The following is a 21384-nucleotide window of genomic DNA, read 5'->3' on the forward strand; positions in this document are numbered from 1 at the left end:
AAGTGAGTGAAAACGGTTCTGCATACGGAGTATTCCACGCGTCGTATAGTACGGAGTACAGTACCCGAAAGTACTTGATTAGCACCACTGTACGGAGTACAAGTACTGGGTACGGAGTAAGGAGTGAGTCCCCCACAGGGCGTAACCTCCGAAAGGGCATAGCCAGTACTCCGTACGGAGTACGGAGTATGCATGCATGCATGCAAGGCCCAAGGCACCCACGAGGCTAAGTACTGTACCTTGAAATTACATAGTACCAAGCAGCGGAGCGGCGGGCCTTACTTACAGTATGAGTATCGAGCATGCCCAGCGCCGCAACAACAGCGCAAGGAGTTACAGTACGGAGTACTCCGTACAGTAGTTGGGTAAGCCTACAGTAAGCTCATGGGCCCCAAGCCGGGTCATGAAGCTTGCCTCCTCGCCTCCTCGCCCCGCTTGGTTGATTTCCGGGCAGCGGGGATATCTGAGGCTCAGGAAAGGTCGGCAGGAAAGGGGCGGGTTGGAGGCCTGGCGCTACTGTATTTACATTACGAGTATGTACCCGGTCCGGATGTACAGATGTACAAGTGTGCTTCGTAGCTACTTAATTACGCCGTAGCGTACTTTAGTACGAGTACGGAGTACGGAGTAGTCATGGGTAGGTACCTAAAGGTACTTACCTGGTAGTAAGATTACTCCGTGCAAACTGTAACTAGTTACTGTTACTGTAGTTCGCGCTGATCTGATGATGCCGGCATCAGGAAAGCAACGCGAGGTTGGGTGCCGACCACCGACTAATTACCGTTCGGGGAGGAAGAGTCAGGGGGAGTGGGGAGGGAGAGGGAGAGGAATGGTATTATGTACTTCGCTGTACGGAGTACGTACGCGGCAGGCCCTCCCTGATTACTCACTAGAGTACGGAGTACATGGCACCCAGCATGGGGTGGACATACATAGTAGATATGTAAGCATGTATGTAAGACGGGGGAGGCCAACCGGGGGTCTTTTCTCGGGTGGTTAATTATGCTCTGGTGATGGATTTGCATCCTTCGCGTCTACGTCTCGCTTGCACACGGGATACTGCATACTGCACACTCTACAGTACGTGATACCCAGGGACAGACTGAACGACCTTGGACCGCATTGCATTGACATCCGTGCTGTTTCTTGTAGAGGACTCCGTTCTCCGGACTCTCGGCGGGTGAGAGGATCTCCCCTGGGCTCAGGTTCTAGCGACGACGTATACACATTCTAGAGTATCTCAGCCGAAATCCGATTGACAGCGCCGGGGTATACACACGCTAGAATGGATGGCACTGCGATCGCCAAAGTTCTGGGGTTGACGTCGTCGGGTATTTTCGCAGGTATGTCAGAGCTCGTACATATATTCCGACGGTGTCCCGTTCGTTCCCCTTATTCCCGTTCCAGCGGATGTCATTTCCAGCGCACATCGCCACACCAGAGCAAGACTGGCCAATCTCAGATATAACCAGGCTGACGGCCATGTGTTCATGTTCCCAGGGTACACGTGGGCGCTGTCCCACGCGGCAGTGCCGGCGATATTATTCGCGTCGGAAGACCTCCAGGCCAAACAGTGGAGGTATCAGTACTTGATGGGATACTATGTGAGTGTCTAGCTTACCGGGACGGGCATGGGCCTCTAGCAGGCACGACCGACCGACCGACCAATCGACCGATTGACTGACTGACTGACCGACGTGGCAAAGATTTCGAGACCCATGTGTATTGTCAATGGACTGTCGTTCGGGTACCTGGCTTATCAGGGTGAGTGTACTGTTCTCCTATGGCTCGCACTGTCAGCACTGTCAGCGTCAGACCAGACCCCCACGCAGTCCGGGGGCAACACGCCGCGAACGATGCGTCGATGGAAGACTGACACATTGCCGCTGACGTCTTCTAGCCACGGAATCGTCATTCCTTCGCACGCTCTACATCCTCGCTGCAGTCACGAGCGCGTCGGGGGTCCCTTACGCGCTGACATTCCTCCGACGCACCAACGGCGCGTTGTCGCGCAAGGCGCATCGTCTGGCTGGGCCGGGGCCCAACAATGGGCAGGTCATGGCGCTGCGCTATGCGTTCGACGAGCGAAGGAGCGTCGACCGGGACCAGAGGATGGGCACGGCCGAGACGATCGAGCGGTGGAGCTGGCATAATTACGTGAGGACCTGGGTGCTTGTTCTTGGGACGATCGTGGGCGCGATGGCTGTTGCTTTGGATGGGAAGTAGGCCTGTTTCATCTGTCTGCTCTGTTTTGGTGTCTTGGGTCTCTGGTCTGGCGGAGTTGAGCAAGGAGCGAGCGAGTCTGCCACAAGTATGAGTAGATTCTTCAATCTGGTGAAGCGCACTGCCAGCGGGTCTAGGACTGAAAGAGTGAGTGAAGGATCGATTGGTCATTTGGGGGCAGTCAAAGGTCGATGGGCTCGGGGTCAAGGGACCGGTATTGGAGGGAGGAAAGCCTCATGCTCCCACCTGGCAAGACAGATCAGTTCACAGAGCTCACCGTTTTGAGACCCTTTCGGCACGCGCGAGCCAGCTGAATGACATTGATCCTCTCGACGAGACAGGCTTTGTGCTGTCTGGACGTACCGATCGACGAGAAGTAAGGTCTACAAAGCCAGCGAAACTGGCTGGGCCCCGGAGGCGCCGCGATAAGATTGATGTGAGCTTTTCCATATATTTATCCACCGTCTTCCCGGAGGTGTTGGTTGTGCAGCACTGGTGATAATGAGAGAAATAGTCGAGAACCTGGTAGCAATGACCCCGAAAGCCGAAACCGCGGAGACAGCGGTCGACATATGTTCAAGGTCTGTGAAACATAGCATGTGTCCTGGTTTGAAAGCGTTCGCACGGTGGACAGAGTATCGCGCTTCTCTTCGATTCAGCTAAACAGGTGAAAGGTGAGGCCGCAATGAAGGCAAAGTGAAAGCTGTACACGTGGCTTTGAGGTTCGCGTGGCGCACCAAGACTGGATGGCCAGCTGCCTATCAACGAGTCCGATAATCACCCAGGCGAGATCAGCATCATGGCACCGCTCGGTCACGCGTTTTGCAAGTTCACTCACTGTGGTCTGGCCACGGAACGAAGGATTACATAGTGTGGGAAATACAAAGGAGAGGCACACTTAAACGAAGGTTGCGGGGAAATTTCCTGCAGCTACCAAGTCGCGCTATCGGCAAACCTTCCTCCACGGCCTGCGAGACAGATATCGCTCGACCCGCGAGTCTCTTCTTGCCAGTAAAGCACCTCACGATGGATGCGCTGCAACCGTTCCGTGCACCAGTCGCAGAAGAGGCTTGTTCGCAATTTGATGTCGGGTGTAGCGAGGAATCCATGAAATCTAAAATGTTGGACCGCAAAATGCATTCGATATACTACGCATACACACTCTGTTTTACATCAACCCAGGAGTAAGGCCACCAAAGGCAGCGCTGCAAGTCCGCCGCTAAGAGCGACCTTGTTACCCAAACTCCCAGCTGTCTCCTCAGCAGGTGCTGCAGACCCGGTAGCACCTCCCTGTTTCGAACAGACTTTGTCAGTTGACTTGCTTCTAAACTTCCTGACGTTTAAAATTCAAGCTGCACTCACCATACCGGCCTGTCCGCCCGTTGCTGTGGCCACCTCCACCGAAGAACTTGTCGTGACCGACGAAGAGGAAGACGAAGTGCTTGCTTCTGTGCTTGAAGACTGACTGGCTGTTTCGGTCATCGAGGTCGACTCGGGGCCAGAGCTATTGGTCGTCGCCGTGGCCGTGGCCGTGTCGGTGGCATTTGCTGGGGCGGGCGTCGCATCAAGCCCACACGCTGTGGCGGCCTCGGACACACTATCACCGTAGTACTGCCAGATGTCGAACTCGAGGGCGCAGCCGAGACAGGCGTCGAGTGAAGTGGTGAAGTTTGCGGTGTCACAATATCCCTCCGTTCGACCAGCGACAATGACATTTCCACTGCAATTTTGGTTACTTGAGTCGGGTCCGAGATATTCCGAAAGACATACCAGTTCGCGTGACAATCGTACTGCGGCGTCCCAGGTTCTTGGCGCCGGAGGAGAGAGGAGAACACCGAAGGTCCAGATGAAGCAGAGACAAAAGCGAGCGACACGGCCCCTATGACCAGGGGAAAGAAGCGCATGGCGACGAATCAAAGTGTTGCGGACCAGTAGAGACACTGAGAATGCCAGCTCTTGAATCGGAAAACACAAATCGAGGCGCGAAGAACATAAGGAAGTGGGAGACAGCTTGCCCATATAAACTAACCACAGAGCTTCAGCGTCTGAAAGTAACGGTCATGGCGCTGCACTTGCCGATATCATCTCCATCCACCTCGTCTCCGCTTTGACGCTCAAGCGAGGTTCCCCTCGTCTGCCAATTTGGAGGGCATGCTAACTCGGCGGGAATGGTGAGAGACGCAATGTTCGCGAGGCACAAGGGAGGCTGGCTTGGTATCATCGCTTGGCCGCACCACGGGTTTCCTTGCCGTGGCACGCAGCCAATGAAAGATAACGCCCAGATTCGGTCAAGCACGCCGTCGGTCTTCGCATGAGCGATTTATCTTATCTGATTGAGTAATTCCCAGACTGACAGTTGAAAGTTTTGCCTTTCTCCCGCGCAACTGAAGACGAATCTTTGTCAGGCGAGAGACGGGTTCTGGATTGCCGAAGTCGGCGCCATCTTATCTGATTAGATGACACGCAGCCTCGATTGGATGAGCGTACGATTTCTCCCCTCTTAGCAGCTTGCCATACCGTACGATTCGTTGGAGTCTGGAGTCTCGCATGCAGAACGCGTCTTGCCGAGGACTTCCACAGAGCTCTAGCTGTCACTTCGTCCAGCGCGATACTCATGTATCCGGTTAAGTCCTCAAGGCCCCACGGCTGGGCGGTTGCGAGGGTTGGCATCTTGTGACCTGGAGGATTTTATCTTCCACTATATTTTGGGCTCTCCTCTGTGGTCGTGGCGTGATGGAGGGAAGGAGTGTCCCTTGCATTCTGTTTCCTCGAAAGGCCGCTTTCCGATCGAAGATATAGTTATCTAAAGTACTCCGTACTCGTTGTTCTGTCAAGATCGGCGGATTTTTGCTGCTTTGGTCTATTGTCTTGTCCAGCCGTTTGAGATGGGTACAGTCACGTCCGCTGTCTTTCTTTTCTTCACTCTTGCGGCGAGGCACATCTTCGCCCAAGATCATGGAGAAGAGTACTCGGAGACGATGGGCCCGGTCGCCTTCATGTGGCCACCTGATCGCGAATGGGGTGCTGCTCAAGACAATACAGCTCCTTGTGGTTCGGCTGCAGCGGTGGTGAACAGAACTGAATTCCCCCTCCGTAGGTGGCAATCTCACCCCGAGAGTATGCATGCTTATTCGTCCCAGTCAACGGCCAAATTGCGCTTGTCGCTCAAGACGAGTCCTGGTCCATCCAAGTTGCAATTTCTCATCGAAACGGTAAGCAAACTCGCGCTTCTCCAGCATACCCCTTGTCGGCGCTCACACACCTATCAGACCCATCCTCAAACGATGATTTCGAGACTGTGATTCCTGCGATGAGGATCCCGGAACTCAATGAGGGCCACATGTGCTACCCGATTCCAAATCCATCAGCAGATATCGAGGCTTTCTCGAATGCAACATTGCAAATTCGATACACCTCGGACTTTGAAGACGACAGGAATGAGACCTACTACGCCTGCGCTGATATTACTTACGTCCCAACCAGCCAATTCACCTACCAAGTGCCATGTTTCAACGCCACCGTCGAGGATTTCGACATTTCTGATGCTGATCCTGAACCAAGTTCCTCAGATACGGCGCCTGGATCATCGGTGACATCTGGCGCCATCGAAGCCACCGAGGAGTCATCTGGAGGCCTATCCAAAGGCGCGATTGCCGGCATCGTTGTCGGTGTGGTGGTGGGAGTTGCTGCTTTCCTTGGCGCATTGATCTACATGTGGCGTCGCAGCCAGCAGAAGCGTCGACTTCGTCAACAGGAGGCTTCCTTGCGGAACGTGAAATGGGACGAGCATGTTGATGAGAATAACTCGGCGTCTCAGATCTCGGACCGCGACATTCAGCTGAGGAAGCTCTAGTCAGATGAAGAGCTGTGGATAGAGGCAAGGTACTACTGTATCGACGATAGTGAAACGTATCTGTCTGCAATTGTTTATTAGCGGGTCGAAATCAAGAGAGTGAAGATGAGGGCCTGCACTTGAAGCGTCTTTGCCGAGATAGTTCACGTGATAACTCACGTGACCGTCGTCACCGACAGCATGGGGCGCTCCCAATTTAATCTCATTTCACCATTCTGAGCAAAGCATGTACTTTGACAGGTTCTCCATAACTCGTTACATGATAACCCACAAGTACGACTCTAGGAGGCGACGAGCCTTCACACAGCGTTGAAGACATGCATCGAGGCGGACAACGGCAGGCTAGCCGGCGGTCAACGTGAAAAATCGAACATGCTCGGTCTGGTCGCATTCGACGATCCTGATGCCGCCGGAAGGTTACACATTGGCCTTACGTCCAGAGTGTTCGTAGCCCTTCGCGAGCTTTTCGATAGTCTTCCAACGACCCGATGAGATCGCTGTCAGGCGCCAAAGACGGACCACTGCGGAAAAACAATGGTAGGAGAAGGGCCGAGACACCATTTGATAAACCCAACTCACTAGGCAGAATTAATGGCCACTATTGGAGTCTCTCGCACGCAAGGAGCTCCGCTAGAGCCTACACATTGTCGGTGGTGGCAACCACAAAAACACCTCGTGCCACTCCAACCAGGTCATGTGGTGCCTTGTCGAGGGACCATTGTGGCATCACACTGCCCATGTTGATATACAATGGGTGAGCCGAGACGTGCGTGGAATCGGAACAGATCAGTGAGAGGAACTTCAAGAGCGCGTGGGACGAGTATCTGGGCTCCACAGAAAGCCGCAGTCACACCGGGCTTTGGAATACGTGTCTGAATCTCTACTGAGATCTAAAAGCCTCGATATCTGGAAGCAAACGGATGCTGAACCGGTAAAATAGAAGAGAAGGACTCCCTGAGTGCCCATCAGAAATGTGTGGCCGCATTCGAAGGCTCGCGTGGACAGCTTAGATACCTACACAGTATGTATGTACTGAGGGTCAACCACCACTGATTCGTAAAGTGCGTTGGTCATGACCATGCGAGGCCAGGGTCAGCCACTGAGCCGTTCGACCGCTGCAGCAGGATCCCGCGGTGACTGGAAATGTCGTCCGCGAAGAGGTCTCGCATCACGTTGCAGCGGTTGCCCTTTCCGGGGGTCGCTATGCATGTTCCAAGCCGTTCCATGTGGTTTTCATCACTGGTCTCAAGTGTCCTTTCACCGGTTTGCGTCGCTCACCAATCACCGTCGTCACCTTCACACGTTAGGCATCAGTCGTCCGCAAATTCTGTATGTGACGTCGCAGATCAATTTCAGCCTTAAAGGCGCCCTCGTCGCTTGTCAACCATGACTAGGCATTGTTCCTTGTTACATGCTCCCCTGCTCGCAACGCCAAAGGCAGAAGACGAGACGGCCATGTAGTTACTTTTCTCTGGAATGGCACAGATGACAAGATGTTCCCGTCCGGACGTTGACATGCCTCCAATTTTGTATCAGCCGTTGGATGACGAAGAGATTCGTCTACTCACCATTCATTCTCAGAACAACTTCAGTCTCCAGACCGCATGCTTGAAGCAGAACCTAAGATACGACGCAGTCTCCTATTGCTGGGGAAAGGCCCACGATCTCTGCAACGTCCGGGTCAATGGCTATGAGATCCCACTTCGAAGGCATGTGGCGACAATGCTGGACAGCCTCTATCGTCACCGTCGAATTACTCATGTCTGGTTGGATATGCTATGTATCAACCAAAGTGATGAGGATGACAAGTCAAAGCAAGTGTTGATGATGGGAGAAATCTTCAAGAGGGCTGAGAAAGTCTATGCATGGTTGGGAGAAGCAGATCGCGAAATGGATTGCATCTTTGATGTTTTGTTGGATTTTCGAGACCGCAAGGCAGACAAGGTATTATACACCCGTTTGGATGCTGCTGAACGACTTTCCGAATATAGAGAAATGTTCCGCGAAATCTACCAGGAGCGAGTCGGTTCTTTACCCGAACCGAGAGAATCGGACGATGAAAGGTTGCACGAAGAATTCAACTGGCTGCGTCCTCTGTATGCCCGGCCTTTCTGGGGCCGTCTTTGGATTGTTCAGGAGCTTATCCTGGCGAAAGAGGTTATTGTCTGTTATGGAACCAAATGCATTGCTTTGAACGACATTTATGGCCTCAGTCTCGACTGGGGCTCCTTCGAACAGGGCTTCGATGCTTGCCAACCGGACTATACAGCGGCCATGAAGATCGCCGTAAAAATGCCTCCATTGGTGCCCGAGCAGGAGGAGACTGGTATGGTGGAGACGGAAGAGTGGGACGATACTACGACCACGCTCCAGCATCCGGAGGCGCCCTCCATGGATGGTGAGTATACATTGGAACTTGTTCACATGGACTTAGGTGACTGATGGATGGCTTGCGGAGGTAGCTTCGGAGAAGTCGAAGTCGCATTCGAGAGGATGGAAGACCATCCAAGCCATTCGCGGGCACCGACGACGCAGAGAGAGCTTGAGATATGAGCCAGCAGCAGACCCTCCGCATCCAATGGTGGTTGAGATGTCGGAGCAAGGCGATGTTGCAGAGATTGATGAAGTGGTCGAGGTATATGCCCGACATCAATGCTGTGATCCGAAGGACAAAGTCTACGGGCTGCGGGAACTGGTCAAGGAATGGAGGGAAAAGCTTAAGCCAGAGTACAAGAAGTCTGTCTTGGAAGTCTTCCTGGACGTTGCGAGACTTGACTTGTTCAAGCAGGAAAAAAATGGCGGACTGCACGTGGCATTCGGTTTGTGGTCGGAAATGGGACTGGGCGGTCGCGAGAAGTTCAACGACTGCCTAAGACAGCATTTTCCGGAGATATACAGTCGACACGTGTCGCGGCTGTGAAATGCAACACGTTGTCCGCTTGGAAATGTCTGTAGCACTCTGAGAGCTGTGCGTTGGTAGAGTGGAATTGAATCTCGTGGGATGTAGGTGAAGACGTGCCTAAATTCAGGCAGCGTATTCCAGGTGACGGTGAAAGTTCATTTGTAGCGAGCATCGGAGACGTTGACCAAGGAAAATCTCTTCGACCATGATGCCTTGTGCAAAGCGACCCTAGGAGTCCTTCATCGGAACAAAGAGACGATGTCTCCATTCCTATGGATTTGTTAATGAGGGCGAAGCTACCTCATACCATACGCAGGAGACTGTGTCTGAGTAGATGGGGAAGCGAATCAGCGGACATGATTTTTCTCCAGATTGTCTTGCTTGAGATTAAGTAGCGAATCAAAATTGTCGAAGCGAAAGCACCCTCGGTACACCACAGTGTTCAATGGGGACATACATACTTTCCCAGCTCGTCGGGATCTTCGCTCATGATGGAACTCGATGTTACGGTGGCGAGGGTGGGGAAAGGTCGTGGTAAGTTGAAAGTGAGTTGAAGCTGAATAAAATTCAGTTCACAGTCAAGTGCAGTAGTGGTTAAAAGCGGCTTGTGTTTGGTCAGTCAGTTCTGAGCCCTTTACGTCCGCGGTCAATTTTGCCTCGATCCTCTCATACTCTCACACGCAGACACAATGCTTCCCAGTCGCTGAGAGATATCAATGGCGGAAGAAGAAAGCCTGCTTTGTGCTAGAAGCATAGCATTTACCCTTCTTCCATGACTATCTAATTCTATGCACGACGAACTGAACAGGTCATGGCGCGAGAGGTAAGCTGCGCCTCTGTCGAGCTCGAGCTTCTACTGCGGGGTGTAGCGACCACGATGCGGATGCCTACTGCGGAGCCCAAGCACGTGCTCCAGCCACCTGCCACCTTCCACCTGCCACGCTCCAAATCCGTCGCCTCAGTTCAGCCCCCCGCATTTAATTTTAGCGAAACCTGCTCACAATTCAGCCTCACGTCGTTCTGACACACGCACCACAACGCGAGGAATCCGAAAACATGCTCACTCGCACCGCGCCACGGAGATAAGGTCCTATGCGAGGTTGGAACGAGAATCGAAATCTTGCTCAAGACGCCCATATCGAGGCTGACGCGTGAAATTGCGCCCAAATGCAGCAGGCTTGGATCTGCTCTTTCGGTGGTACGAGGCACCAAGCTTGCAAAGTAAGGTAAGTCGAGTCGATTCGAAATGAGTTGAGCAGGTATTCATTCATTCAATCCCATTCCAAATGCAAACTTCGCCGCTAGACCGACGACCTCCCGGCTTCGTCTCTGATATAAGAGTATGAATGTGAACTCGTATTCTTCGCAGTGACTGTTTCGCTCTACGCAATACTGCACCACATACGGAGTATCTCGAACCTTTACACCACATTCGTATACACCAGACCATCAGACACACATCACAAACTCATCAACAATCCATCCACCTCAGCGACACTCCCAAGTCCAACCAGAATGTGTACCGACTCCCACCTCCCCGCGGCGCCCGACTCGGCCATCCGCGTCGCCATCATCCATCCTCTCTCCGACCCTTCATTCCACGCGCGACTAAGTCTCTCGAATGGACCGGGTGACGGGACCACGACGACGACGCTGCAATCCGCAGACGACGCCGCAGGGGCGTCGTTGAACGTTAGAATCCAGTACGTATTTTCGCGTTTGCACATCGTCTAATGATATGACTTTCTTTGGATTTGAATTTGAACTTGAGTCGTCTTAGATCTGGACATTCTATCGTGCCCGCCCCCATCCTACTTGCCCTGTACGAGTTCAGTGTACGGTGAATCAAGGTGCCGGGTGTGTGGGAGAAGGCAAAGGCATTCAACGTCGTGGTCGTGTGTCGTCGTGTGGATTATTGCAGGTACACACGTACGCTTCCGGGCATGGCTGGCTGGCTGCCCGATCGACTCACTTGATCCAAGATTGATTGGTTGGTTGGTTGGTTGGTTGATTGATTGACTTGCCATGCCTTGACCTGGCGTGACTCGACTCTCCTTGCCGTCCTGACGCTCGAATGCTCGAATGCCCGAGTGCCCGAATGCCCGAATGCTCGGATCCCTGTACACCGATGACTTGCTAACATGACGTGCTCGCTCCAGTAAATACGGCGCACCCCTCTCACTCTCACTCTCGCTGTCGTCTCGGTCGTCCCGATCATCACGAACCTCCACGCCCCCCAGCTTTACTTCGGGATCAGAGCCAGATTCAGACACCTTTGATTCTGACTCCGACAACGACACCGACGCCGACTCTTCAAACCCCATCGTTCATTCTTTCCCCGTCACTGTGAGCACGACCACGACCACGACCACAAAGAACGCCCCCAGAGCATGTAGTGGTATTCGACTGGATCTGGGCGTCGGCGGGGATGGCGTCGTCGGACGGACTGTGTCGATTATGGATGGGCGGAGTGGCAAGATCCTTGGGGAGGGCATTATCGGATGGAGTTGAGTTGGACTGTACCCATCCCTGTACCCATCCCATGTCGAAGTGAGGTGAGGTGAGGTGAGGTGGTCTTTCCTTTTTGACTGGCGCGCGGTTGCGGTTACGGTAACGGTTGCGAATCGGTGTGCACCTGTTAGGATGCTTCTTGGGAATATGGAATGGAATTCTTCACGGGGCTGGATGGGCAATGGCATGGCATGGCATGCACCAGCAGAATATGTCAGGACAGGACAGCCTGGCTACCTCGGATAGGGTAAGAATCAGGCACAACATAGCACGGTATGGCACGGTATGGCATATATGTATTCATGGTTCACATATCTCAATTGGTTCATTGTGGTATTTTCCCGCGTTATTGGATGGAGGTGAGAAAAGAAGACATTCCGACCCCTGGGATCGGAGAGTAAGTGACGGCGTGGGATGTCACGCTACTTATTTTCCAGCCACGTTTACTACGAATGATACACAGGGTATGTACTCCGTACCGCCGAGCAGATACCATGACTTGTGTTTCTTCTGCTCGCTACAATAAATACCCCATCCATCCACTGTTGTTCATGTATATGTCAAACATGTCCAATTCTTCGGTGCTGAAGTTGAATTGATCCCAATTCGTCCGGCCGTAGCTTGCGGCATCGTACGCGGCATTCAGGTTCTGACCGGATTGATGGTGGCCCGCTGATTCGACGTTGTTCCAGTTTCCCCCTGGCATGAAGCCCGGCGTAAACGGTCGTTGATGCGGAAGAGTCGCCGGCGGTGTATCATTGCTAGTGGGGCCTAGAATCCCGGTTATGTCCATCCGTTTCGCCGAAGGGATGGCCTCCCCAGTGTTCTGTGCCAGGATACTGGACGCGCGATCCTGACCACCACCTGCCTCCTCATCGGGGAGTTGTCCCGTACGGTGGAGATGCCACATTTTGAGCTTCGTGAAGACGAACCCGAAAGCCGCGGCGCACGGGTTCTTGCCGTTGGCCGAGATCTCGCTCAATCGACCGAGTAGCGCGTCTAGATAGTAATTCGTCCGCAGATCAGGAAGGAAAACCGCCCCGAACTTCGATTCGGGGGAGTTGAATATCCAGTGCAGCTTCATCAGCACCATGATGGCGTAGGAGGCCCAGACGATGTAGAGGTTGGAAAGAGTGCGGGCGCAGTCGGAATCAAGCGAGAGGTAGGTATCCAGCACTTGATGGCTGCTGGTCAGCAGGGTCGACAAGGCTTCGACATGTGCCGCAGTGACGATTTCGGGTTGCTTGCGCTCCTCTAGCGAATGCGCCGCAGGGCGAAAGTCGTCGACGTTGTGGTCTTGGTGGATGGCAATCTCGTGGATATACAGATTGATACAAGCTGCGTGGTGACGCACGAACCCTTCCTCGCTGTCAGTGTGTAGCTCGCTCCGACACTCCCAAGTGATTCGAGTAGACTTACGTGGGTCGATAGAGACGTCGACTGTTTTCTCCCACAAGCGCAGCTGCCTCTGGAAGCATTTCAGCTGATGCTGGATCCTCGGCTCGGTGAATTTGAGCTCGGCACCTGGATCGTCCATGTCGAAAGCCGCCGAGACTTCTTCGGCAATGCGGGCAAGACCAACGGTCGCACATAGCCATTTGTCGCTGGGAGCAGCGTACGGGCTTTTCGAGAGGGTCTCGAGGCACTCTTCGACCCGGGGACCAAACCTTACAAGTGACGGAAGGCGAAGAATGGTCGTGACACTGTGTTCCCTCAAGGATTAGCTGGTCCGTTTACACGTACAACTAAATGCAGATCGGGCACCTACGTTATATTCGACTGATAACAGGCGAGCCATGTTCGACAAAATTCTACCTCCTCTTCCGGACTCCTTACCACCTTGGACCGTTTCCCGATCCCAAGCTCCAAGGCCATGACGCTTGCGGCTTGGATGTTGTGGTTAAAAGTCATGTCTCGAGCAGTGCGAGGTCTGACATAGTATTGCGAATTGAACAACATGGCCTGGATCAGGTCCAAGGACTTGTCGCCATGGAAAAGCACCCTTTCCGAGATCTGGCGATTGAGCTCGATGGTCAGGGCAGGCTGGGCGGAAGGTTGGATAACCGCGCTCGCAGCCGTCAGAATGGCCAAAAAGGTCATGGGACGAGCTTTCCGAATTTCCTGAATATCAGCGCCAGGAGGGAAGATGACAATCGGGTTGGTTTCACACATGCGGTCCCTCCAAAAAGAGAACAGTTTGGTGGCAGACTCTACTGTCAAGTCTCCGCGATCGACGACGTCGACATAGTCATCCCTCGCAAGAGGTTCGAAGGTCACGGCACCACAAGTCGTATTGTATCGAGTTGGGGTGGTTGACGGGAATGCCTGCTCTATCATAGCACGATGGTAACTGTCCAGACTGGTGTTGGAAGTATCCTCTGTCCGCGCTGGCTCGGAGCTTGAAGTTGTCGGAGCGTCCTTTGCCGGCGACTCAGCCTCTACCTTGGCCCCGTCCGTCTGCTGCTGTTTTGCCAGCAGCGCATCCGTCAGTGCGTTGATCTTCTTCTCGAGTTCGGCGACTTTATGGACCGTCTTTTGTCGTTTGCGAGGTGGACCGGGCATGATGCACTGGCGGTTCACCTTGGAGCATGCATTGCACGCCTCCTGACCCTCAACGGGAAGGCACCGGATCTTCATGTTGCGACAAGCGACACATGCTCGCGAGCGTTTTTGGCGCTTGGGCTTCTCAGTGCCCGAGGCGTCGTCATCTTCCTGGCTATCCGGGGATTGACTGTAATTGTTGGAGTCTTGCCGGTCGACATCTTGCAGGACGGCGCGCGTTTCCGAGGAACGAACTTGGTCGAACGGTAGTAGTGTCTCCACCGGCAGTGGCCTCTGAAGCGCCATATCTGTGCCTTCGCGTTCCTTGCACTTTTGAGCGAGGTCCGGTGTCAACAAGACATTTCGATGATGATGACGCAGACGATATTGCCGACGTCGCTTGGCGCAGAGACGAGCAGCGTCCGATGGCGATTTATTCTCGAGGGATCCTCAGCTGCCTAGATGCCGTTGAAGTGAGGGGTCGCAGACCGCGGGTCAGCTTGTCAACACAATATGTCCAGTTCTTGTCATGCGAAGAAGAGGCCGTGGTGAATGGATAATGTTTACAAATCGGCTGACTATCAAATCAGATTTCGCGGAGCAAATCGGCTGAGAAAAAGTCGAGCGTCTGACGAGCAGATGGGCGCGTTGAGTCACGTGGCCAGTGCAGCGGCTGGGCTGTCTGACGGCCGTCTTTTCGATTGTTAGACTCGGAGACAAGTTGTGCCGACTGCCATCGCAGAACCGCCAAAGCCAGGCAACAGTGAACATGAAATATTCCCATCATCTCTATGATAGAGGCTATTTTTGGCAATGCAGTCTAGGTACTCAGTGCCCCGGACAACGACCATGGCTCAATGACTTTTCCTGACGATATCAATCGTTACAACAACCCTGCGCCGTCACTTTCTCCAAACATGCGGCTCTCAACGTCCATCGCTCGTATGCATCACCGCAGCGCCCTTCTATATGCTGTGCCATACGCCGGATGCCAAAGCTCACCAACGTATCCTTCGCTTCCATTTCTGTACTCGGGTCTCCTCGGGTGAATTCGCCGCCTCCGTCTCCGAGTTTTCGGGTCCAGTCAGATCCCCTGCAAGGTTATGTTTATCGTTCAACTTGAGGTTGGGCAGGAACCATACCATGACCATGGGAATCGCTGATGCGACCAGCGCAGCAATGGTCATGTATCTCAAGATGTCCGAGTACGCGTGGTTGACCGCCATCCGTTCGCTTGAACCTGGCTGGGGGACGACGTCGGTAATCGTGTCATACACGCTGTTGATGGCTGATTGCGGGGTGTCGGGGCCCATCCAGAAGCGTAATCGTGGCTTGAACAGGCTTGTATAGATGGTGCCTGCAATGGAGGAACCTATGCTGTTGCCAAGGTAGATGAACAGAAGTTCCAGCGCGGTTGACTGTGCCAGCTCCGCCCGTGGGACGACTACCTGCGCAACGACAATGACCACCGTGCCGACCATGCCACTACCCGCGCCCTGGATGATTTGCATGACGAATATCTCTCCGATCGAGTTGTTCGCCCCACGAAGGCGCATCATGAATCCATAACCGATGAGTCGGATGATGACGCCGATCAGTAGAAGCCACTTGTACCGCTTGGAGCGGTACATGAGAAAGCCCGTGCCCAAGCCTGTCAAGACCTGCACACAGCCGGCCGCGTATGTCAGAAACGTCGCGTTCCGCGGCGTGAATTCATGGACCACAGTTGCCCATGCGTATAAGTAAGTGTGAGTGACGCTGTAGGCGAAGGCGTCGAGCAAGCCAATCAGAAATGCAAGGATCAGAGAGACATTCTTGACGAAACGGGGTGGAATGACGGGCTTTGACGCAATCCGAGACTCGTAATATACCAGTACCAGCAGGAAAACAACTCCCAACGCAATCAAGGTCGGTACCCATGGTGCTCGCCAACTGCCAGAAGTGTTTCCGGCGAGGGCTATCGGCAACAGTAGCATTGCGCAGCCCCCACTCAGCAGAACCATGCCGCCAAGGTCAATCTGAGAGAGGAAGCCGCGCATCGACGTCTTGTTGCGAACAGTACCGCCTACCCGTCTCAATCGGCGCTGAAACCAAACGAGAGGGATGATGACGGCCACGGAGCAGATTGGCATGATGATGGCGAACATCCCGATACCCCACCGCCAGCCGATGTTTGCGAGAGCGCTGTCAACAATGAATGCCGAACACCAGGGGATGATCATAAACGGTAGGTTGACTAGGCCGTTGGCAAGACCACGCCATCTCGACGAGGTGATGTCCGCCACGATGATCTGGTTGAGGATTTGCATGCCCGTTTGGCCGATACAGTAGATGACATAGCCTCCGGTATACTGGCCAAATCCTTTGGCGGACGCACAAAGAATGTAAGAGGCGACATAGAAAACGACCACGGCCATGTAGGTCTCAGCCCGCCCGATGACGTCGGATATCTTCGCGATCGGTGGCTTCAGGACGGCACTGACAATGGTCCCAGCGGTCATCAACGCACCGAGTAGAGCGACCTCTTCGAAGTCGGAAGCGGCATAGTTCTGATAGTTGTAGATGGTGGCGTGGTCAAGCTCGCTGACATCCGTCAGTACGGTCCAGTTGTGCTCTGATGTGCTGTACTTACAAGATGGTCCACATCAGGGCGATGCTAGAGTCCACCGTCAGCAGTTGGTTCAAGGTAGACCGAGGGCGGCATACCCGATCCACATCCACACCCTCCCATTCTTGCCCCAGGCCGCATCCAAGGCCTCCTGGTTATCGTCTTCATTCTCAGAATCCGACTGGACTCGATCATCCGTGGCTTGGTTCTTCTCTTCGTCCACGACAGCGGATGCAATGCTCGCAGCTATCGTTGTCTCATTCGACGGCCTAGCCTCCGCAGAGAACCGACTTCCTCGGGCGGCAGTCATCGTGGGCAAGGAAAGCACAGGAGCAAGGCTGACAGAGGTAAGGAGGAGATTTTCGAATCAGTCATGGCTGAGGTTGGGCGAGCAATATCAATTCACGAAACCATCCGAAGAAGAGGTCCGAGCAGTGACCGGCGATCAGACCCATCCTCAATCCGACGTACACAAACAATGAGCGCATCAGGGCTCCAGCCCAAGAGCAGCCGGTAGCACGATCAGCATCGCGGACTCCATATGAGCTGTGAATGTGAATTGAAGAGAGGTACTGCGTGGTGAGTTAGCAAGGGCATCCTCCGACCAAACAACCTCCACCATGACGGAGGTATGTCAACGTGAGCCAATGCTCGTCGCCAGCGATGTCGGAGCAAGAGCAGTGCGCTCAACAGCTGCCGAATAGAGCAAGAAGCCCCGATTCACTCTGAGGGGGGAGCGAGAAATGAGCAGTGGCAGTGTGTCAAGCGGCAAGCGCCTAGCAACCCCGTGATAATCTGATCAGATAATTTTCATCTAATCAAGATAAGATGATCGCGCAAAAATTTTCATTGCGCTGCATTCGCGGCGCAGATCATCTTGGAGGCCCAGGCTCGTCGTCCACCGTGAGTCTCAGAGACAAGAGCGATTCGTTGTTCGCCATGTCTTGGACATTGGCGTTTCATCATGGTGCAGTAGGCGCGCCGCAGTGGGGCAGAAACTCCAAGAACGAGGAGGCTGCTATCCGTCGCTTCTGTAGGAAGTCAGAACCGTTGAAATGCAGGGACTGCGACAAGCTCCTCGGACCACGTCGCGCAGCATGTAATGGAACATGACCAGAATGTCAAAATGCGTCCAGCACATGCATGACATTGATGGCTGCCGGCAGAGGACGGTGAGGACAGACTGCGCCGCCGTGGCATGGGAACATCATCTTCACAAAATGCCGAATGACGCAATTTCTTGGGTCGGTCTTGGTGGTCTTGGGTTGCATTTGGTGCATCCAGCATCCACTGGTATGAGTACGAGTTAACTATTGCTCCTATACTCAGTACTACTCCGTACCGAAGCTCCATATGCAGTTCCCCGTCACATGTTCGCCATCGTAACAGTCACTCCTACCCTCCGACACCTGAATAGTGGTTGATCCATGCAAAGATCTCCCTGTGCCAAACAAGACTGTTCTCCCTGTTCAGCACCCTGAAGACCACCAGTCAGCAAGAGGTTCAACGTGCTAGCACCGAAACGTCTTACCAATGATTTTCGTCTGAGAAGCTCAAAAATTTGCTGGGGACACCCCTTAGTTGCAGGATGTTGAAGAGCATGAGACCTTCAGATATAGGTAACCTATAATCCAGCTCGTTGTGCACAACGAAATGCGGTGTGGCCCACTCAGTAATATAGTTGAGTGGATTGAACTCGTCATAATTGACTCTATTGGCCCAAAGGGTGCCGTTGAACTGTGCGGCGGTCAGCTTCATCCTGCAGTGGCATGTCAAACTCACATCGTGCTGAGTGAACCAGAGTTCTTCAGTTGAGTAAGATCCTTGAGTGTTGGTCATGCCATCATGCGTGACTAGAGCCTTGAATCTGCGTCCCAAGTCATGACCCTGGATGAAGTTCGTCATGTATCCGCCATAAGACGCGCCAGCCTCGATGCCGTTCTCCGTGTCGATGTAGTCGAACGTGCTGTTGACGTACTCCCAAACGGCAACGAGATCCTCGTAAGGCTGCGAGTTTACGTTAGTCTTAATCGCCTTAGGGCAGAGATGGTCTTGGACAAAATAGCACGGCGTTTCGAAGAAGAGCGGAACTCACATAGCTGCCCCAGTTGTCCTGGATGGCATCTTGGAAAGCCATACCCCAGCCGGTACTGCCAGTCGGATTCGGTGCCGCAACCACATAGCCCTGATCAGCCCAGACTTTGAAATTCCATCTGGTGCTCCAGGAGTTGTAATGGCCTCCCTGAGGACCACCATGGACGATGAATGCTAGGGGATACGTCCTGCTCGCATTGAACCCGGTCGGGTATATGATCCAACTCTGGACCTGGGTATTGCTGCCGGCCGTGTAGAACTCGGACACATCCCGAGGACCAAGCCCTGCGAGTTCAGGATCAACCTCGTTTGCCCGAAGGATACTAGTGATGAGCCTTCCTCTCGGTCCAATAATATAGAAGTCGCGCGACGACCAGATTTTAGAGTCCGACACCAAGAGATTGCCATTTGGGAGCACGTAGAATGCGGCGACGACACCGGCATTTGTGATATTGGCTGGCTGGAAGCTTGCTGAAGCCGTCAGTGGAACTTGGAAGAGACGCTCATTCCCTAGGTCGGGACCTGCCACGAAGAGGGAAGAGCCATCCGGAGCCCACTTGAGCTGGTCAGGGGTGGTGTCCCAATTCTCAGCGAGCACAGTGATGTTGAAATTTCCAGGGTCGGCGTTCGCGACGTAGATCTTGTTCTTGTCCGCCTCGTAGGAGATGCCATCCATCTGTAGGTACGCAATCTTTGTGCCATCTGGAGAGAACGAGGGTGCGGCTGACGCTCCTCTCGCGTTTGGCGGGGTTGAGCTCCCCGAGAATGCATTGACCGGCACAGCGGCTCTTGATCCATTGTGAGGGACCAGCCAAATCTGGGAAGACGTATAGTTTGAGAGTGGCAGGTCAATATTCTTGGTCAAGAAGATCACCGAGGACCCGTCAGGCGAGATGTCGTAGTCGCCAGAGCCGCCGAAAGGTTGGACAGGACTCTCCGCCCTCGTGACGTTGGTAATGTTTGTGACGAGATTTCTCAAACCACCACGCAGAGAGTATCTGTTGCCACCCGCTAGTGAACCAGCGAAGACAGCATACTTCCGCTCGGTCAGCCAGGTATCCCAATGCCGGACATAGATGCTGTCATAGATTTTCGCACTACTGAGCGGCTCTGCCGCAAATGCCTCATTGTACGCAGTTCCATTCGGCCAAGCCAGACAGTTCAGCAGGAAGTTGACATTCCCAGACGGCGTGACGACGGCCTTGAGTCCAGAGTATGGTGCCGGAAGCGAGGCAACAAGGTACCTGCAAGCGTCAGTAATGTCGTAGACCTGGAATGCGGCTGCTCATACGCCTCGCCGAGGGCGGTGACGTCGCCAGCGTAAAGGCTGATGCCTCCATTGTCTTCCTCGTTGGTACCGTTGACATAGAGAATGCTCGTATCGTTCGGTCCGACCCAGGCGATTTCCGAGATTTCCGAGCCATTGTACAGCAGTGAGATTCTTCCACTCGTCAAGTTCACCAGGTTCCAAACCGTCTCGGACTCGTGGGTGTCCCACGAGTAAGTCGTCGCACTGAAGATACCGAGTTCCTGTGAAGCAGTATTAGCCTTGCGCTACAGCACGCTGGATATCGCTGACCCCCGAGGGATTGGGCGACAGCTCGCTACGTCGCGGCGCAGCCAGCATCTGCCTTTTCGTTGTGTTAGTGGATTCACTCCAGCGGGGTCGAATTGAATACACACTCTGGCGTGATCGCGACAGCAAACGGCAAGACAGCCAATGCTGCCGCCACAATTGTTCGCGCATACATCTTGGTGAAGTGTTTGAAGAGCAGAGAAAGGTCCAGGGCGAGGAGGCGCTGGCTCAGATAAATGGTTTGTTCTTGACGCTGGCCTTCCTACTTTCCCGTCCTTGTCCGTGCCTCTGCTTAAGTCCCAAACTCGAAGATCCTTTGCCGCCGCTACCCGTAACCTTGTGCGACGGAAATGCCGCCATATTGCAGATTATGCACATCAGACACAAAAATTCGCAAGGAATAGAAGCGCTTGCCGGGTCAGATAGTTACATCAAGCGTGCTCGAAAGTGTTCGTATGCAAGAATTGGCAAGGCACGATGGATTCCAGACTGGGATACTGCATGCAAGAGGCAGGTCAAGAACATCATTTGATATGCACAGTGATAGGCCTCGGCCATGTTGCGTATAGCTTGTGGACAAGAAGCTGTCACTAGCATGGAGATCATGTTATCATACGCCGCTCTCCGCATCTCCAGTAGGAAGGCGTAATGGGTACTGACAGAAGGCAGCTTCACGAGCTTCCTAAGCGAGAAGAAGTCGCCCGAAGCGTCAAGCTTCCCAGTGGTACCAAGAGTCTCTCAAGCCTTGCGGCCATCTTGGCACAGACGCAGTGGTCTTGGGGGTGCAAAACAGAGTTGCATCGTATGCGGTGTCCATCTCTTGCCAAGCCAGAAACGCGCTTGAACCTGATCATTCTGAAGGGTTGCTGGAGGAACGATTCCCATCGGGTCAGAGCTCCGAAACAGATGCCGCAGGAGAGCTTATCGAGGATCCAGCGCGATTCCTGAGGTCGTTGTCGAAGGTGAACGAGTGAGTGAGAACGAATGAATCGAGGGAGAGATTGATTTGAGGTGGGAATGAACTCGGGCCCCACCCGTTTCTCGAAGTGGACGAAATCATGTCGATCAACCCCACC

General features: G+C 53.6%; 7 protein-coding genes across 7 annotated transcripts; 3 read left to right on the forward strand and 4 right to left on the reverse strand.

The window, feature by feature from the left end:
- Positions 1-1285: 1285 nt before the first annotated feature.
- Positions 1286-2226, forward strand: G647_02927 (uncharacterized protein; the record flags this gene model as incomplete). The annotated part of the gene is made up of 4 exons (XM_008727273.1): positions 1286-1343; positions 1408-1604; positions 1707-1764; positions 1901-2226. The coding sequence occupies 4 exons, from the start codon at positions 1286-1288 to the stop codon at positions 2224-2226; spliced, it is 639 nt and encodes a 212-aa protein (XP_008725495.1).
- Positions 2227-3396: 1170 nt separating this feature from the next.
- Positions 3397-4127, reverse strand: G647_02928 (uncharacterized protein; the record flags this gene model as incomplete). The annotated part of the gene is made up of 3 exons (XM_008727274.1): positions 3397-3513; positions 3586-3943; positions 3994-4127. The coding sequence occupies 3 exons, from the start codon at positions 4125-4127 to the stop codon at positions 3397-3399; spliced, it is 609 nt and encodes a 202-aa protein (XP_008725496.1).
- Positions 4128-5108: 981 nt separating this feature from the next.
- G647_02929 (uncharacterized protein) lies at positions 5109-6076 on the forward strand (the record flags this gene model as incomplete). Its single annotated transcript, XM_008727275.1, has 3 exons — positions 5109-5316; positions 5364-5435; positions 5493-6076. 3 exons carry the CDS (start codon positions 5109-5111, stop codon positions 6074-6076), a joined length of 864 nt encoding a protein of 287 aa, XP_008725497.1.
- A 1515-nt stretch (positions 6077-7591) lies between these two features.
- Positions 7592-8996, forward strand: G647_02930 (uncharacterized protein; the record flags this gene model as incomplete). Its single annotated transcript, XM_008727276.1, has 2 exons — positions 7592-8474; positions 8539-8996. 2 exons carry the CDS (start codon positions 7592-7594, stop codon positions 8994-8996), a joined length of 1341 nt encoding a protein of 446 aa, XP_008725498.1.
- A 3010-nt stretch (positions 8997-12006) lies between these two features.
- Positions 12007-14336, reverse strand: G647_02931 (uncharacterized protein; the record flags this gene model as incomplete). Its single annotated transcript, XM_008727277.1, has 3 exons — positions 12007-12848; positions 12909-13192; positions 13258-14336. 3 exons carry the CDS (start codon positions 14334-14336, stop codon positions 12007-12009), a joined length of 2205 nt encoding a protein of 734 aa, XP_008725499.1.
- Positions 14337-15028: 692 nt separating this feature from the next.
- G647_02932 (uncharacterized protein) lies at positions 15029-16948 on the reverse strand (the record flags this gene model as incomplete). The annotated part of the gene is made up of 3 exons (XM_008727278.1): positions 15029-16613; positions 16663-16686; positions 16737-16948. The coding sequence occupies 3 exons, from the start codon at positions 16946-16948 to the stop codon at positions 15029-15031; spliced, it is 1821 nt and encodes a 606-aa protein (XP_008725500.1).
- A 1085-nt stretch (positions 16949-18033) lies between these two features.
- Positions 18034-20359, reverse strand: G647_02933 (uncharacterized protein; the record flags this gene model as incomplete). The annotated part of the gene is made up of 6 exons (XM_008727279.1): positions 18034-18115; positions 18170-18375; positions 18421-18645; positions 18734-19976; positions 20024-20262; positions 20312-20359. 6 exons carry the CDS (start codon positions 20357-20359, stop codon positions 18034-18036), a joined length of 2043 nt encoding a protein of 680 aa, XP_008725501.1.
- Between the last annotated feature and the right edge of the window lie 1025 nt (positions 20360-21384).

The sequence above is a fragment of the Cladophialophora carrionii genome (assembly GCF_000365165.1).
Source record: "Cladophialophora carrionii CBS 160.54 unplaced genomic scaffold supercont1.2, whole genome shotgun sequence".
Classification (NCBI taxonomy): domain Eukaryota; kingdom Fungi; phylum Ascomycota; class Eurotiomycetes; order Chaetothyriales; family Herpotrichiellaceae; genus Cladophialophora; species Cladophialophora carrionii.